Below are 16,599 nucleotides of genomic sequence, written 5' to 3' on the forward strand. Positions count from 1 at the left end.
TGATGCACTCCGTTAGTCAGAAGACAGGGAACTCACAATACTATAAATACAGATGAATGGTGTGGTGTTCTCAATCATGACCGTGACACACTTCTTTGTGCCCAGCTCTCACTCGTTGATCTTCGTTTTGATGACGGACGGCGTCCCAACCCAAGTTGGGCCTGCTCGATCGCATTGACCTGCCGCGAGTTCGGCCTACCTATCCTCCCATCCGATTCAATTACGATTGGCTCTGGTGACGCCGAGTTCCGAGCGGTCAGCCGACCCATTTCATCAACGGGCTCTCGCTTTACGACGGGTTCCTCAACAACATTCACATCATCATAAGGGGTAGGCATGGCGGCAAAGTACGGATATTCGTATGGTTGCGTTCGAGGGACGGGCGCCGACCGACGACGATCGACTTTCGAACGACAGAAACTTGCAGTAGAGACGGGCGTTGGAGTCGAAGGTCTGGGCGGTTGCTCGATCGACGATCGAGTTGACTGAGGGCTTGTAGGTTGGCGGGCGGATGACGGACGCCGAGAGAAAAAAGATCGAGCGGGTGAAGCGGTCTTGGGCAGCGTTTCGGATGTTGTATCGGATGTGATACTGGATCGAGGGAGGATCCAAGGTGGGACAAACCCAGAGGCAGGTCTTTTGCGCGCGGGCTTCACGGGGGTTTCATTCACTAATGCCCCGCTATTAGACGGAGCGACCGAAGAATTAGACGGCGCAGATTTACATTCGGAGGATATCGAAGCCGCTGGAGGAGATAATTCAGCGTTTAAGGAAGCTTTACGCGTCTTGCTTAACAAAAGCTTCATTCGAGGAAGGCGGGGGTGGGCGGAAGGTCCAGAAGACATACGCGAGCCATCCGATTCCACAGATTCGTCGCAAGTATCAAGGTGAGGCTGCTGGAAAGCCAAATGCTTTGGAGGCGTAGCAACCAGTGTCGAGGAAGAAGATAATTGGCGGTCATCAACATCCGCAGCGGGCGTTGGCTCTGGTGTATCTGATACGACTTGGACGGCTTCGCGTACGGTCGTGGTCGTGGATGGCTCGTGCGTGTCACGCGCTGTAGGCGATGTGTTTGCGCGAGCGGGGATCGCTCTGCGTTTTCGAGAACGCCGAACGGCGTTGGATCCAAACGAAGCGGGAGCCGACCGCCTTCGATGCGGCTTCTCTCGCGTCGGGGGATGAAGAATGGGCAATTCGGGAACCAGCGGCCTCGCCACAGGCAATATCCAATCCAGCCATATAGCCAGAACACTCTAGCAGAGACATTCCCTTTAAGCTTCATGCTTCCTTTGAGCAAGATAAAGAGACTCACCAATGCAAACCCCACCGAACTCATCGCCTTCGCTGCAAGAAGTGGCATTCGACCAGGTTTCTGCTGTTCCAGCTCCTTCGACATGGTGTGGACCAAGACGGTCTTGTGGGCGATTCGATTAAATTCGGAGGCGATTAATTGGTAGCAGGGTGCAGGATCACAAAGCATTATCGTCTGGTGAATCAGCCTGGAATGGTGGCGTGCACATTAAAAAATATACAAAGGCCAGCGCGACAAGGGACGATGGTTGTTGTGAGTTGAACTTGGAAACAAAATGTCGCGCCGTCTGATAATAAGGCTTTCGGGTGCGCGGTAAATGGGACGATTACGGGAGTGGCATGGTGCGAGCCTCGACGGCGCTGGACAAACGGTTTCATTGAAATTCTGGCCACAAGTATGACACCACTTGTGAAATTTCACGTAAGGCAACTTGACATATCACCACTTTTAGCCTGAGCCTGCTTGGCATCTGCTTCCGTGACAAACACTCTGCGGTCCCGAGACACGCCATTTTGATACCGTTACACTACTGACATGATTGCGATTACATGCGATAGATTATCATACTGCCTCTCCTGCCCGGCGCAATCCTCAGACTCAGACAGACTTGCTTGGGTTCACGCCGACAGCTTTGAATCAAACAAATCAGCGAAACGATCATCACGGTTCGACGTCGAGTAACTCACTGATATATCCGACGACACCCTCTGGCCAGTCGTCATTGATCGACTCGATGCTGTTGTGATGATCATCAGTTTCAGGCCCAGATAAGCTAGGGGAGATAACTTACTCAACAATCGGGGAGTAGCCAGAGCTGCTTGCCTTGGTGTAGTTGGGGTCTTGTGCGTTCTTCGTGAGCTTGTGGGTGTTTGTGTTGTATGGCGAAGTCATCGACACAACCTCCGTCCATCGATCGGTGAAGAAGACCTGGCCCACATGGGTGACTGGTGATCCCAGGGACTGCTGGTGAACCAGCAGGTTGATGTGATTGGCTCCGTCCGATGAGTAGCCGGGGAAGATAGTTTGGAACTCGGCGATACCGCTTGAAGAAGTCGCGGTAGCACCCCGGAGGTACGAGCCATAGTTCCCCTGCGCATTGGCTATGTACAAGAACGCAATCAGATGGCGAGAATTACGCGACAAGTATTTAGGCGGCCTACCGGACCAGACCTCGACCATCGTGTTTGTCAAGGGTTGGCAGGTGGTGATGTCCATGACACCAACATCGAGAGTCAGAGCGATACCGCTAATTATTAATAGGAGGTTAGGAGGTTCCTGAGGGGTGACCAATGAGGCATGTGCTCACGTTTGACCGTCAGTAACATCGGTGCGGACAGCCTGGAAGGGAAATAAGGTGAGGCACAAGTGTCGATCAGCGATAAAGCTGTCTCCTACTGGGTTGGCCACGTAGTTAACTGTTCAAAGAGTTATAAACATCTTGCTACAACATCAGAGGAGGCAATAAACTTACCTCTTGGTGCATCAGGGGACACGATGCAAGTAGCCTGATGAACAAAATAAGCACACGAAGGACTCCCAATGTAAATCATTGCCCTACGTTTTTTATGCTGTTGTAGAAGGCGCGCTTGCCAAGGCCCCTCTTCTCGCGGCGCTCGATGTTGAAACGGCGAACCTCAGCGGAGCAGTCGCGGGCGACAAGACTGTGTTCAGCTGGTGTGGGGACAGCTAAATACGACCAAGAGTGAGCTTATCCGACCTGTGGCGATGAGCAGCTAAAATGCCTCACCAGCAGCGGCGCCAAAAAGGACGGCGAGCGTTACTAGTGAAGAGAAGTACATCGTTATCGTTGTTGGAGAAAAGCCGAGAAGAAACCAAGGTTGTTCAGTAATGAAGAAGGAGGAGCTTCTGGTAAGGATAGTATCCATATTTACTGTACTTTTTATACCTGCAAGGCGAAGCTAGAAGGTCCAATCGAAAGGCACCAGCATTACCGTAATGCTAAGCCACTTCCTTACTCAACTTAGACGGTGAAATCACGGTTGAGTCGATGCCCCCAACAAGCAGTCTTCCATGATCAGAGCGTATGCCGATTAACCACGTTACCCCGAACTACCCCATGCACCAGCATCGCATGCCTGGCGGAAGGCAATACGTACCTATTGAATATATTTCCCTCCACTTCAGAAGGCGTTAGTAGGCCGCAGTTTATCCTCTACTGCTCCGAAGCACTGATGGGTAGATGGAGGCAGCCCGGAGGCGAGGCGTCTCCAGGGAACGGAGTAACTGTCGGCCAGACCGTGTGGGCTGCATTTCCAGTAGAGGAAGTGGGCCGTTCGAACCTTGTTGGCGGAGGAAGCGGTGCATTGCAGTATCTCCAGAGCGTGGTGGGCAGGTTTCCTCGACGGGAAATATGACGCTAGCGAGGTGCGTGGTATTTGTCATGGGAGTGGCATGCCGAAGCGTGGACAGATCTGGGGAAAACGCGAAAGGCAATTGAAGCGGACCGCGTCTGGGAAGAACCACGACCCTCGTGACAGAGTAGGTTGAGATTCGTGCGCCAGTGATGGGCCCAAGCGTAGTTAAGATGATCTATCATATGAGACAATAATGCCGTTGTTTCTATTATTGCTCACATGTAGCGATGTCGCTGGAGGTGCAGTGTGCTGTCACGGCGTATGGAATCCGGGTCCCTTGGCAGTGTCGCTTCCAGCATTCCAACGTGCCGATCCTCAGACATTATAGCGATGTGTTTTTCTTTCCATGTTAGGGGAATTTGTGTTGCTGGGGCAGTCAGTCACCATGAAAGTGTGAGGCGATAGAAGAATGTGCTATCGCTTGGAAGTTCCACTATATCAGCGAGGATTGCAGAAAGGGTTTACGAGGAGGAGCGAGCTTACTCTCAACCGGCACGCTGGCGATGCCAGAGCAGAAGCCGCCCATTTGGCATTTGGCATGGAATTTTGCTCCAGCTTCATTTCCGTAGATAACCTATATACGTACGCATTTCGTTTTGGATTCTGGCGCCAGAATTCAAAGGATAGCCATATGCTGCCGCAAGTAGCTGAGCTGGCTTGCATGCTCCTGCATATGCAATGCCCATATGAGATACTGGTCCTGCCGTCGGCGGCGATGGAGGAAGTCCAAGAAAGCTGCAGAAACGTGCGAGAACATGATGGCTAACAGTAATAGTGGTTCTGATGTTCCTTCTGGTTCCAGAATCGCTGGAGTAGATGTTCGGTCACGAGGACTCTCTGTACGATCGCACGTGATCGATCACCGCGACGCGACTGTGAAGGGCAACTCATTTCACGACCACCATGTCCGACTCTGAAGATTCGTACGGAGGGTACGACCTCTCAGAGTTTACCGAAGAGGACTTTGCTCGCATTGATGCTGCAATATCCAATATTTCGACGCCCCCACCGATAACCTCGCCGCCAAACGGAGGTCCGAAGCTTGCAATCACCCTGGAGTTATCGCTTCCTGATTGCCCAGCGGAAGTTGGCTCCTCAAGTAACGACACCGTTACCCCAATCTCACTCGACAAAACCGTCACTGTGTCTGAGAATAGCCCCCTACGCCGATTTCGAAGAAAGGGGTTCCTTTCCGTAACAGATTTGGTGTCACCAGCATGGTACGCGTTGATATCAATGACCTATGACCTAGGCAGGGTCCCATGAGCTATGATTAATCTCGCTGTGTATATGTAGGTGTGAACTTCAGTTTGATTATGGATTGCGGCAGAAGCGGTTCCTGAAGCCCCAGCATCGACCCAAGTCGTTTGTTTCGGGCTCAGGGAAAGAGATAATGGTGCAGCAAGCTATCGCACAAGAAAACTTCCAAGTTCAAAAGAAGGGCCATGTAAGTGCGGCCTATCGTGCGATGGTGATGCTAATTAGGTGATCCATCTATCTATCTTTGTGACTTAGTCTGTACACAAGGCCCTTGAGCGTGAAGTTAAGCCAGAGGCAATACCCATCCGCGTCAGAACAGAGGAAGAACGATGGGCTCTAAGGTAGCGTTGACCACCACCGTGACTTCAACAAACCTACAACCCTCCGACAGACTTGTCAATATGATGGCATGCTTTGAATCCCTTAAGCTTCTTGGGCTTGCAGTACGTCCTGACATGTCCATCATGAGTATCCCCATTTACCTACATATTCCTTCAGCGTGAAATCCCTATATTTGGGATTGTGGATGGTCAAGTCGTCGTAGGCATCATCGTAAGCATGTGAGGCTCTTCAGTACTTCTTCTCTTGATATTGTTGAAGCACAGGATGAACTCACGCGACTGCAAGTCACCGAGGAGGGAACTTCTTCGAAACGCGGCTCCGACTACGGGCAAGAAACTCCTCGGAAAAGACACAAGTCACCCTCTGACGAGGCACGAACATCTGAGGAGTCGACCCCCGCGCTCTCCATCCTCGATCTGCTGGTCCAACAAAGCAGCGATCCACCTAAGTCACCGAAATGGAAAGCAACGGCTCCACCCCGCCGGACTCCCCTGTACATGCTGCACGTCCTCGACACAAAGTCTAGACGCACGGACTCGCTGCCTCCGCACGCAGACACACTTCCATCCCGACTCCAAGTAATGCTATACCACCGTTTATTAGACAATATCCTCACCGCGCCCACCGGCGGCACGTTCGACATCAACGAAATATGGAAGAAACTCGATTTGGATCCGTTCAAACCGTTCTCCGATGAATTCTTAGTCCAAGCAGGGTTAATCCCTGACTTTGACGACGAACGTGTCCCCCAACCAACCGCGAACTGCCTTGACAAGCTAGTTCACACTTGGCATCACACAGTGGCCGATTTAGAGGTCATTGGTGTGTCGCCGTTGCTGGAATTGGTCTATCGCAAGCAACCGCAAAGTCGCAAAGGCAAGGAACGCTGGAGCAAAGCCACCGAAATCAATATCACGGTGTCCAAAGAGGATGTTGCCGATCAAGAAGAAGAGAAGAGCATAGCGGCGGCAATCCTCGCCAGCATCTCTGAATCCAGCGTGGAGGAAGACAATCAGCTGACTCTAGCCATTCAGGCCAGCCTCGAGTCGTATGGGCGAGAGCGAGACGGAATAACGGGCGACGGACCGTCGAATATCGATGAATCTGCTAATATGCAGAGCAGCAGCGTGGTACATGCCGCAGAAGTTGTGCCTGCCGCCGCTACGGGAAGCATGCCTTCGGCTCCGCGGGTAGGGTCGCCCTCGCTCGCTGGCACGCCACCCCCAGTTGCTCCCGCATTAGCTACTCCCCTCCCGACGGCCATTCAACGCGAAGACACCTTGCCCGCAATCGCCGAAGGGCCGGTTCACAATTTGACTGATGCAGTAGAGTCGAAGGGATATATCATAGGGACCAAGAAGTTCCTCATGGACGATATTTTACTCGATGAATACCTCAGGGGTGTTCTTGACTGGTGGCGAGGGCACCGAGAGGCGCGAGGCGTTGCCGAGTCGGAGGTTAAGCGATGCAAGTAAGTGTCCATATGGTTTCTTGCTCGTTTGCTTCAATAGTTGACCCAATACCGCCGCAGTACATGTGAGTATTGCGACGGATGCGAGTGGCGAGAAGCGAAGGCCACTGAGATGCAAGCTACGATGCAATCTCGTCGGGAAGCTTCATGATGATGATGGGTATCAGTGATTGGCACTAGTGTTCTTTCTTGTATAACAGCCATCGGGCAGCTAGAGTTCTTTTGAATACAACTTCGTACACGTCTCAGCACCATGATTTTTGCATGAAGAGCTGAGGCAGGCGCTTGGGTACGGGGCTCTCCTATTTCTGGCTTCGGCTTGGTGGCAACATCAATGTTGTTGCTCTAATGATCAACATCACCATTGCACTGGCCCAACTCTCTCCCATCCTTTAACTGACCTCACACAAGCGAAACCAATAACCTGAAGCAACCATGAGCGACGCGGATTCAGACGACTTGCTTGGGCCGTATCTTCACTGGTCCTTTATGGGCAGCGTCATATTGCTGCCTTCTATACAGCTAAACACTTTCTCGGGCTTTCTCATCGGCTCGCTTCTCACCATCGCGGTCTGTGTATCTGAACGGTGCGTTTGCTTTAGAACGAACGCGGTAGTGGCTGAGGAAATGCGCGGGGTGCTGACGACCCTTCATGCGTATTGACAGGTTGCTTGCATTGCTGAGCGAGAAACAGTGGGCGCCGTCAAGCGTAAAGCACTCGCGGTGGAAACATGCTGCTTGGCGGTCAATGTTGTACTGGATGACAACTTTTCTGCGCTTGTGAGTTCGCCCCCTCTTCGCGAGTTGGACAAAGAACCTAAATGAGTGTAGGATGTACATGCTTATTGCAATGTCGTTTCAACTTGGGTGAGTACACCCGGATCCTCTCATAGTCGTATTGAATCCTTATGTATACCCCCAGGATAATCATCGTTATCGTGAGCTTCCATGCACATTATCGCGTTCCTTTCATCCAATGTACAAAACACGTTCGCCAGGTCACCACGTTATCAATAGCCCAATTCTTTATCGAGTACCACAAGGGCGCTATTCCCCCTCACCAACAGTACGTCTACGCCAGTGCCTCCGTCGTGCGCTCCAAATAATCGCGTCGACACATAGGATGGGTGTGCACGGTCTCCACCAGCCGCTGCTAGATCGCAATGGCCCTGAATCCCCTTACCCTCTCCTTCCTCGCACACGCCCCGGCCCCAAAACACGACCTGGTGGCCTCTTTATCCACCCGAATGAATCAAACATCGCGCGTGCAGACGCCGTGGCCCTGGAGCTCGGATATGCCAGCAGCAGTAGCAGCAATCCTGATCACTACGCAGACGAGGAGGTCTGGGAAAAACAACACGCTGCGTCTCGGAAATCCCAAAATCCTGTACGAGACCCATTCCGCATATCTGACGAAGATGAGGATGGGTCTACGTAGCATCCATCTTCCCCACTCTTTCCCCTTTCTCATTTAGCTTTGTCTCCCTCGTCCTGTTTTGGTTCCACGATTAAATAGATGATACGTAAATCACTAAAGTAACTGTCCTATAGTATGCTACAGCTTCACGATTTACCGGAAGCACTCGTCAATGCAGTCCCTCGCTTCGCAACGAAACCTCCCCGTCGAGGAGCACCAGGAGTCGTCCCCTCAACCTCGGCTGTCTTGCGTTGCCACTGGTCAATCAGTCTCCCGACTCCTCGGTAAGGCTGGTCAGGGGGAGATTGATTTCCTTCATCATTGCCGGTAGCCTTCTTGAGCTTGCTAACAGCCTCGTCAAATGCCTTCGCCTCGTCTTTCTCAGCTTGTCGGCGCCCTATTGGGGCAATACCTTCCGTAATTGTGGGTGATGTCCGGCGCGGGGTCACATCGCTAGGGGGCGCTGAGAGATTTGACGGTTGTATCGGCTTGCGAGGAGAATCTGATTGCGGCGGCGATGTCGGAGAGATGGGCTGCAGTGCCGGTCGCTGGCTCTGAGAAAGGGATATAACATCGGCGGAGACCTTCCTAACGTTCGACGGACGAAGCGCTTTGAATTCTTGCGGTTTCGTAGCTATGGGCGGTGGCCCCAGGCCGGTCTTGTTGATAGCCTCGTAGTGTTGCACCATGTCAGAGATTGACGTCCGTCTTGTTGGACGTTTCGGAAGGTCAACCGGAGGAGACAAAGATGAAGAAAGAGCCGGTGCAGATGGATGCCCTGATCCAAGTGCGTCAGAAGCTCTGGAAGGGAAAATGAACATCGACTGAGGTCGTGAGCGTCCGGACGAGGGTGACGGAGTGGGGGCCACTGGGGAAGGTTGCGGTCTGCCAACGTCACTCGCGTCGGTCCCTTGGCTAGTCTGACGCGAATCAATACCAGTAGGCTTTGGAGAAGCAGATCTAGGAAACGAAGTTACAGCCGGAGAGCTCAAATTTACCGACGTTCTCTTGGAGGGGCTAAGTCGCGAAGTTTCAAGATTCGAAAGTGGAGCAACCAGATCCTTCTTGTGTTCCTTGCCGTCCGCGCCAGACGAGATGCCACCGCCCCATAAATCAACAAGATCATGCACAGAGCTCTGTCGAGCCTTGTGCCTTGTCTTCTGTGGCCCAGAAACCATCTTGGAAGGACGAGACAACCTAGCAGGGTCTTCAGGACCATCTTCATCGGGACTTGATTGAGCATCAAGGTCCTTCTGGTTATCCGTTGCCTTTCTTGACGAGGGTAAGGGACTCCAATTATCAGATAACGCTTCCGCTGGGTTATATTTCGCACCCGTTGTATTTATGTTGGTCAATCGAGTAGGAGGCTTGCTCTGTGTAAGCGAAGGTAGTCGACTTCGTGTAGCAGTGGGCTTTGGCGGTGACCCGCCAATCGACGAGGATAATGGAGTCGGGCTGGTTCGCCTAGCTATCTCATTTACTTGCGTTGTACGAGAACCTGCTTCTAGGTATGAACTGCGCTTGTTCGGGGAAGCTCGAAGCAAAGGCGTTCTCGGGCTTATGGACGGAAGCTGCTCATTGTCAGACCCAGTTAACCAGTCTGTTGTAGACCTCGTTGGTTTAGAAGCAATAGGCTTGTCCGGAGCTTCAGATGGAGATGGTCTGTGGGAATTGAACTTGGAGCCGGTGTAGTTGAAAGAGGTTGTGGTATTTGGTCGTTGACCAGATATCTCCGGAGAAGGTATCTTCGCAGATTTCGGGGCAGCCGCACCCTTATGCGCTTCCTGTGGCGTTTCTGTATCCTTCTCGGCTCGGAGTACTCGTCTAATGTCAGCGCTTGATGCGCCATCTCCGGTGATCTGAGTCGAGCGCATTGCACTACCTGTGACTTGCGCTGAGCGGGACCCTCCGTTATACGACGGTAGGCGAACGGGTTTCAATGATTCCGCCTTTGGTACGTCGATATCCAGACTCGACCTAGCCTCTTGAGCTTGCAACGCTCCAGATAGCTGAGCACCAGCTCTGATCCCGATAACAGGCGGTTGCTTGCTCGAGGCTCCCGTACCGAAAGAGGCATCGAGCTCCTCTAGCGAAGGGAATCTTGACTCCGCAGGAAGGTCCGCAGAAGGCGTCTGTATCGGCGGAGGAATAGGAGAAGCGGCAGGTGAGGCAGAAGGTTGTGGAGTGGTACGAGCAGGCGAAGAAGAAGCACCGCGCATCGGCTGAGATTGGGCAGCAAGATAAGTATTCCGTGTTGTACTTGGAGATGAGGGCGGTCGATAGGTATCTGAACGATTTGACTGTGTACTCAGTACAGCAAGTCCAGTTCGTAGCTTTCGGGCCTCTCCAAGGGTAGGTAGAGGCCGGGAATTTGGTTGAAGCCCAAGACCTTCGAACGCGTCCCTTTCCTTAGACTTGGAAGGTATCAATCGTGGTCTAACTACTCCTGAAGGGGTCAAGCCAGGAGTGCGGGAGGGTGTAAGTGGTTGATAATGCGAAGTCGACGCAGCATTGCTCGATGTATCTGTGTTCTTTGGCTTGGCTGACTGAGGATCAAACGAATCCCAGAGTTTCTGCCCGAAGTCATCTCCAAAGCCTTGGTCCTTGGGTTTATCAGAGTTGGCGGAGGTCTTGACTGTCCATGCATCGTCACCACTAGGCTTTAGATGTTCGGGAGCTTTGGTGGCAGCGATCGCTTTCCACGCTTTCTCTTCCTCTGCATCAAACCCACTATCTAGCCAGTTATTCGAGGGCTTGGTTCCCTCAGGCTGCCTTGCTGTCGTCGAGGTTGTTGGTTTATGAGGGCTCGCTGGTCGGGTCGATGATGATGATGAAGGTTCATTGGCATCCTTGCTGGCAGCAGGCCTACCGCGTCGCATGGGAGCAATGGCCTCCAGTACCATTTCCCTGGCTTGAACACCGGCGTTCTTGGACGACGTGGTACTTGACGACGTGCCGTTTAGCACTGGTGGACTAGTTGAAATTTGCTGAGGTGGCTTGCTAGTCGAGAAACCTGACGCGTTCTTGGATGAGGCATGCTTTGGCGACAATGGCTGAGGAGAGGGGATGTTGTATTTGAACTGAGATTTGGTCCCGCGCAGGCGATGTACTTGGTCCAAGACTTCGAAGACGGTTGGTCGGTGCACACCATGCTCCCGCAGCATTGAAGCTACGTAAAGTGAGCCCAACGTGACTAGAATCGATCTTTCAAGTACGTACCTATGAGTGCGTTCATCTGATTAGAGTACACGGGGTATGGCGGGGTCTTGTACTGAACGTTAAGGATTGCAAGGGGTCCGTGTTCTTCGAAAGGGGTGGTATAGTAGCAGAGCTTGTAGAGAAGAACCCCGAGTGCCCATACGTCGCTCTTCTCGTCAACGGGTCTTCGTAGGTAGAGGTCCACCATTTCTGGGGCTCTGTACTGAAGTGTGGTATGTCGGTTTAGATCAGCTTCCAATGCCCGGATCTCTTGGGCTGTTGAGGGTGGCCTAGGGGAGGCGTATGTTGCAGATCCAAAATCACACAGCTTGAAAGACGTAGGAGATGATTGCAAGATGTTCTCGACTTTCAGATCGCGATGCAGGAGAGGTGGACGTGAGCTGTGCATGAAGGCGACGCCCTCACAGACATCCGCAAAGATTTGGAGAATCTCAGCTTCTGTAAGACGTTCCCGGAGACGACGATTCATCATGTCAATGATTCCGCCACCTGCAATGAGACCATGAGAGCAGCCTGTGGGAGATCGTGGCCTGTACCGTACCAGGGCAATACTCCATTAAAATGAAAACCTCGTAAGTGCCATTCGCCATTTTGCTCCATGCTGCATCTATAAGATGAACAATATTGGGATGTCCTTTGAGAAGCCTCTATAACGATCATGTATCATTCATCCATACCACAGGGTAACAAAATACGTACCATCACATCGACTTCCTTCTTGACCTCTGTGAGCATGCCCTCACTGTCAACTGCTATACGCTTCAGGACATGATGTGTCGTGTTGTACACGGGCGTCGCCGTTCTGACGAGATATACATGCGCAAATCCACCTAGAGTCCAATTGCATATTTGGTGTCGAATTTGTCTCGAGTGACTTACCTTGAGACAAATAGCGTTCGACCTGAACATTGAACTGCCCAACCGCGATAGACTGTCCTGGCACGAGCGTTCCTTTATTCTGTCCGTGTATCTGATAAGGATTTTGGTTCGCCATGGGGTATGGGTATCTGGGCGAAGTGGTGGTTCGGGATCAAGCTGCAAGCGACATGAACTGTTGAGTGCTACTGTAACATGGCCGGATTGGGAAGGTGTGAAGTTGCTCTGAGCTACACGTGATCCCGGCGATGCAAGGGCGTCGCTTACATTCCTTTTTGGGAACACTCAGTTAGATTCCGAGCAGTAAGTTTGGGCCGCGCAACCCTCCTTGCCCTTAACGTCCTTGTCTGATCCCATGAGTGACCTCTTGCAGCGTGCTCTGCACTCCCATGTCCCCTACTCCCGCCCGTCCACCCCCATCGCCCATGAGCACCAGATTGGCTTCGTGGGCCTTGGTGCCATGGGCTACATGATGGCAAGGAACCTGGCAAATGACCGCGAAGTAGGATCAGTACCGATTCTCGTCTGGAACAGATCAGTATCCAAGTCAGAAGCCCTCCAGAAGGAACTAGGGGAGGGCAAAATCCGTATTGCTCAGAACGTTGAGCAGATCGCACGCGAGTGCGATGTGATCATCACCAACCTCGCCAACGATGCGGTGGTCAAGGAGATTTATCAAAAGTTCTCGGACGCACTAAAGGTATCTCTGCTGTATAATATTCTGTCACTTTCTGATGTGCTGATCCATCAATAGAGCTCACAACCGACAGGGAAGAAGACGTTCGTTGAAACAAGCACGGTAACGAGTTTCCCCATTATTGTAAAAGAAGAACTCAGATATTATTTGACAAGATATACCCAAGTCTCGCAGGTGAGCCACGCCGGTATCAAATTGACTGGCCGATGTCGAGCATTTTACAACAGGCGAACTTGATCGACTCATTACCTCCAACCCTAAACTCCACCTCATCACCTGCCCCGTATTCGGGACACCCGCTGTCGCCGAGATGGGCCAACTTCTCATTGTGATGAGCGGTGACTACTTGGCGAAGAAAGAGATCGCACACCTATTTGTGCCTGCCGTTGGTAGGAAAGTGATTGATCTAGGCGGTAACTTGGAGAAAGGTGTGTAGTTATCCTCTGTTATCTTATCATCTTATCAATATTCCGAAGCCCCAACGTTCAAGTTGATCGGTAACTCGATGATCCTTGGGACTCTCGAGGTGCTTGCGGAGAGCCTCACACTGGCAGAGAAATCAGGCATTGGCTCGCTACCAGTTTTGGAACTCGTAAAGGGTATGTGATATTTCAACATCTTGACTTAGCAATCCAAGCTCAATCAATGCAGATCTCCTACCTGCACCTGCGCAAGTCCCTCATTCAAGTAACACATGTGATCAATACTAATGTGCTGTATTCAGAATCGTGGCTTGTGCCGACCAAATTGCGCACGACAAATTTGACGGATCGGTTGGCTTTGCTATTGACGGGGGAATAAAAGATGCAGCGTAGGCCTCTATCGCGAATATATTCGAATTCACCTCCAATAATCATTCACAGGCATATTCGCCACCTTACTGCCGAACACAATTCCCCGATGCCCGTCATTGATATTGCGCATCAGCACCTCATCACCGCTCGTGCTATCCACGCTAAACAGGCAGCCCAAGGCAAAGAGAATTTCAAGACGTTAGATTGGAGCGGTTTGGTTGCTGGCCCACGCGTTGCTGCTGGCCTTGACGCCTTTGATAGCCAAAAGGTTAGTTGCACTTCGTTCAACGCCTCTAAGAGGATATTGAATGTATTTCTCGTTAGCATGCCAACGTCGTGAGGCCCGAGAAGATCGACGACGACGAGTAGGCAAATCCGAAGAGGCAAGCCGTCATCTGTACATTATCTGGATATCCAATCGGTCTAGAAAGAACTTCACCTCCGAAAGCATTACAGCGTGCTAGAACTCCACTAACAACTACATCTTGCTACCGATTTATACAAGGAATACAGCTATCTTCGTTGACATTTTGTTAGGTGAGGAAGTGGTCACAGGTATTCATTTTGCTACAGCCGCTACACACTCGATCTCGACTTCTGCGCCCAACGGGAGCGCAGCCACACCGATGCATGTCCTCGCTGGAGGTTTATCTTGAAAGAACTAGTGGCAGGATCAATTGATCTGAACAACTAACTATGCAGCGATCGTGTGCCTACCTCAGCATACACTTCATTCATCGCTGCGAAATCCTTCGGCAAATCGGTAAGGTAGATGTTGACTTTCAGGATATGCTCTAAGCCTGATCCCGAAGCTTTGAGGACGATGGCTAGATTCTTCAAAGCCGCTCGCTGTGGGCGATCAGATAGTTAACGTTCCGCCGGCCTGTCAGTTGCATTAAACCTGCTCACTGTTTGTCCTTGAACGCCTCCTTCTACAAGCTTTAGTTCCCTATCGCATCCGATATTACCAGAGGCGTAGACGGTGCCATTTGATACGATCGCCTGGGCTAGCTCGCGATCAGACGTTAAGTCCCCTCGATCAAGTGTCCGCGCAGGGTACGATCACGTACAATATATGGGCAGAGGAGGGTTAGCTTCCTCAGTGAAGATGACCTTTCTGTCTGACATGTTCGCGGTGCAAACAAGGAGGTTTGTATCTGGTCCGCCCGTATTTGCATTATATACTTAGGAACACCTGAGTCAGCTACGTGATCTCGTCCAATGTCTAATCGATCAACGGACCGGCCAACGAGGCCTTCAGAAAGTCATGCCATGACTGGGTCTGATGATAAGAACCACTATATCCTCCCACGAGCAGCTCCACTCCTTCTGCAACTACTGCTCGGGTGTCTTCTCTCCCGCCCCATTCGACGCGAGGTGTCCAAGCGACCAGATGCGCCCCGACATGGGTTACTACTGTACCCGCCAGCACTAATGGATCTAGATGATCTCGAAGTCGACGATATGTTTGAAGGAAAGCTGAGATGATGGCTTCTGCGCTCGTGCTTTGACTTGGATGGAAACGGCGCAATGTGTGGATTTCGGCGCAAAATTGGCCCAAATCCAATCCCTCCAACCCCGTCTTCGCGAGTTCCCAGTCAATAACGTAGATCGACTCTGCAGTTGGACTCAGAACAATGTTCCCCGGCCAGAAGTCTCCCATGACCAGCTGGGAACAATGAACATCAAAATCAGTGACCAGTAAATTGAGGTCAAGACGAAGCCAACTCACACAGTCCGCGCTAGCATTGATCTGGGAAGATCTCTCTTTGGATAGCATAGCGATGGTGTTCATTGTTTCCTTAGAGACGTTCAAAGGAGGATCCGAAAGCACAGGCATGTCTTCGCCCTCCAGCGTAGAGGCCAGCCGTCCATAAGTCGCCCATGACGATATAGATTTTCCATGTTCATTTGCATCAAAGCCCCGCAGCAATTCAACTTCACCACCGCTACGACGGTGTACATTTGCTATGAATTCCCCGAGCGCGTTCCCAACATTCTTCGCCGTGGCCTGCGACACGGCCCCATCAAGTAAGAGCTGTTTCAACGTTTTTGCGTCAAGTCCGACATCTTCCATAATAATGACCGCCTTGTCTTCGTCGAAATGGACAACAGCAGGAACTTTGACTGGTGAATCAGGGGCGATCCAGGTAGAAATCCATTTTAAAGCCTCCACCTCGTATGCCTAGACGGAATGTAACACGCTTTGGTTATAAAGAGATTGGTAGAGAAGAGCTCGAGCGTACCTGTCGCTGCAACGAGAAGGGTATGTTCCCAACAAATGGACGTCCATGCTTGAGGATTAGACTCGAATGTCCCTCAACCGGCCTCAACAATGATATCCTGTAGATGAAGTTCGCTGTGCCTCCTGAAAGGGGAAGAGCATCCGAGCACTCAAAACGGGTGCCTTCCAGATATTCCTTCACGCCCGAAACTGTGATAAGGTCTGGCATTTCGGGGCTAGGGATCCTTGTGCGAGAATTCGACTCTACATCTTATGCTTACGTTGATTGTCTGTGCTGATGTGTCCAGTCAAGCATCGTCCACGGTCCACAACGATCGCAGCCGAAAAGATGCTCAAAAATCAATCCCTTCGACGTTCGACTTCAGCGAGGAGTAGTACATACCCTCATGGAGAGATCCAAGACAGTTCATATATACTATATATTGCAACATCGTGGAACGGCACATACATACTATCAAAGAAAATCCGAGCCCCAGTCCAAGAAATTTACTTTCTTGACTCGTCGATCATCCAATAGACTCGTCGAAATGATACGAAGAGAGAGGATAAAGGGAAAAAAGCAACAGAAGGATGCGAGGCCAGGCGATTGTG

General features: G+C 51.5%; 8 protein-coding genes across 8 annotated transcripts; 3 read left to right on the top strand and 5 right to left on the bottom strand.

The window, feature by feature from the left end:
- Positions 1 to 74: 74 nt before the first annotated feature.
- Positions 75 to 1,480, bottom strand: PC9H_003235 (uncharacterized protein; the record flags this gene model as incomplete). The annotated part of the gene is made up of 2 exons (XM_036772828.1): positions 75 to 1,253; positions 1,313 to 1,480. 2 exons carry the CDS (start codon positions 1,478 to 1,480, stop codon positions 75 to 77), a joined length of 1,347 nt encoding a protein of 448 aa, XP_036634301.1.
- A 429-nt stretch (positions 1,481 to 1,909) lies between these two features.
- PC9H_003236 (uncharacterized protein) lies at positions 1,910 to 3,111 on the bottom strand (the record flags this gene model as incomplete). The annotated part of the gene is made up of 9 exons (XM_036772829.1): positions 1,910 to 1,941; positions 1,999 to 2,048; positions 2,103 to 2,412; positions 2,473 to 2,558; positions 2,619 to 2,650; positions 2,708 to 2,727; positions 2,784 to 2,817; positions 2,871 to 2,998; positions 3,060 to 3,111. The coding sequence occupies 9 exons, from the start codon at positions 3,109 to 3,111 to the stop codon at positions 1,910 to 1,912; spliced, it is 744 nt and encodes a 247-aa protein (XP_036634302.1).
- Positions 3,112 to 4,590: 1,479 nt separating this feature from the next.
- PC9H_003237 (uncharacterized protein) lies at positions 4,591 to 6,911 on the top strand (the record flags this gene model as incomplete). The annotated part of the gene is made up of 7 exons (XM_036772830.1): positions 4,591 to 4,907; positions 4,984 to 5,134; positions 5,203 to 5,288; positions 5,339 to 5,390; positions 5,446 to 5,499; positions 5,553 to 6,760; positions 6,821 to 6,911. 7 exons carry the CDS (start codon positions 4,591 to 4,593, stop codon positions 6,909 to 6,911), a joined length of 1,959 nt encoding a protein of 652 aa, XP_036634303.1.
- Positions 6,912 to 7,195: 284 nt separating this feature from the next.
- On the top strand, positions 7,196 to 8,198 carry PC9H_003238 (uncharacterized protein; the record flags this gene model as incomplete). Its single annotated transcript, XM_036772831.1, has 6 exons — positions 7,196 to 7,347; positions 7,427 to 7,540; positions 7,592 to 7,627; positions 7,683 to 7,698; positions 7,759 to 7,826; positions 7,883 to 8,198. The coding sequence occupies 6 exons, from the start codon at positions 7,196 to 7,198 to the stop codon at positions 8,196 to 8,198; spliced, it is 702 nt and encodes a 233-aa protein (XP_036634304.1).
- A 125-nt stretch (positions 8,199 to 8,323) lies between these two features.
- PC9H_003239 (uncharacterized protein) lies at positions 8,324 to 12,390 on the bottom strand (the record flags this gene model as incomplete). Its single annotated transcript, XM_036772832.1, has 5 exons — positions 8,324 to 11,346; positions 11,397 to 11,885; positions 11,938 to 12,043; positions 12,096 to 12,226; positions 12,276 to 12,390. The coding sequence occupies 5 exons, from the start codon at positions 12,388 to 12,390 to the stop codon at positions 8,324 to 8,326; spliced, it is 3,864 nt and encodes a 1,287-aa protein (XP_036634305.1).
- A 237-nt stretch (positions 12,391 to 12,627) lies between these two features.
- PC9H_003240 (uncharacterized protein) lies at positions 12,628 to 14,132 on the top strand (the record flags this gene model as incomplete). Its single annotated transcript, XM_036772833.1, has 9 exons — positions 12,628 to 12,972; positions 13,027 to 13,071; positions 13,125 to 13,143; positions 13,197 to 13,397; positions 13,446 to 13,568; positions 13,621 to 13,639; positions 13,694 to 13,780; positions 13,833 to 14,031; positions 14,088 to 14,132. 9 exons carry the CDS (start codon positions 12,628 to 12,630, stop codon positions 14,130 to 14,132), a joined length of 1,083 nt encoding a protein of 360 aa, XP_036634306.1.
- Positions 14,133 to 14,322: 190 nt separating this feature from the next.
- PC9H_003241 (uncharacterized protein) lies at positions 14,323 to 14,891 on the bottom strand (the record flags this gene model as incomplete). Its single annotated transcript, XM_036772834.1, has 4 exons — positions 14,323 to 14,424; positions 14,481 to 14,612; positions 14,673 to 14,770; positions 14,834 to 14,891. The coding sequence occupies 4 exons, from the start codon at positions 14,889 to 14,891 to the stop codon at positions 14,323 to 14,325; spliced, it is 390 nt and encodes a 129-aa protein (XP_036634307.1).
- A 97-nt stretch (positions 14,892 to 14,988) lies between these two features.
- FCP1_2 (Carboxy-terminal domain (CTD) phosphatase) lies at positions 14,989 to 16,216 on the bottom strand (the record flags this gene model as incomplete). Its single annotated transcript, XM_036772835.1, has 3 exons — positions 14,989 to 15,432; positions 15,496 to 15,948; positions 16,010 to 16,216. 3 exons carry the CDS (start codon positions 16,214 to 16,216, stop codon positions 14,989 to 14,991), a joined length of 1,104 nt encoding a protein of 367 aa, XP_036634308.1.
- Between the last annotated feature and the right edge of the window lie 383 nt (positions 16,217 to 16,599).

This window comes from Pleurotus ostreatus (genome assembly GCF_014466165.1).
Source record: "Pleurotus ostreatus strain PC9 chromosome Unknown scaffold_2, whole genome shotgun sequence".
In the NCBI taxonomy this organism is placed as follows: domain Eukaryota; kingdom Fungi; phylum Basidiomycota; class Agaricomycetes; order Agaricales; family Pleurotaceae; genus Pleurotus; species Pleurotus ostreatus.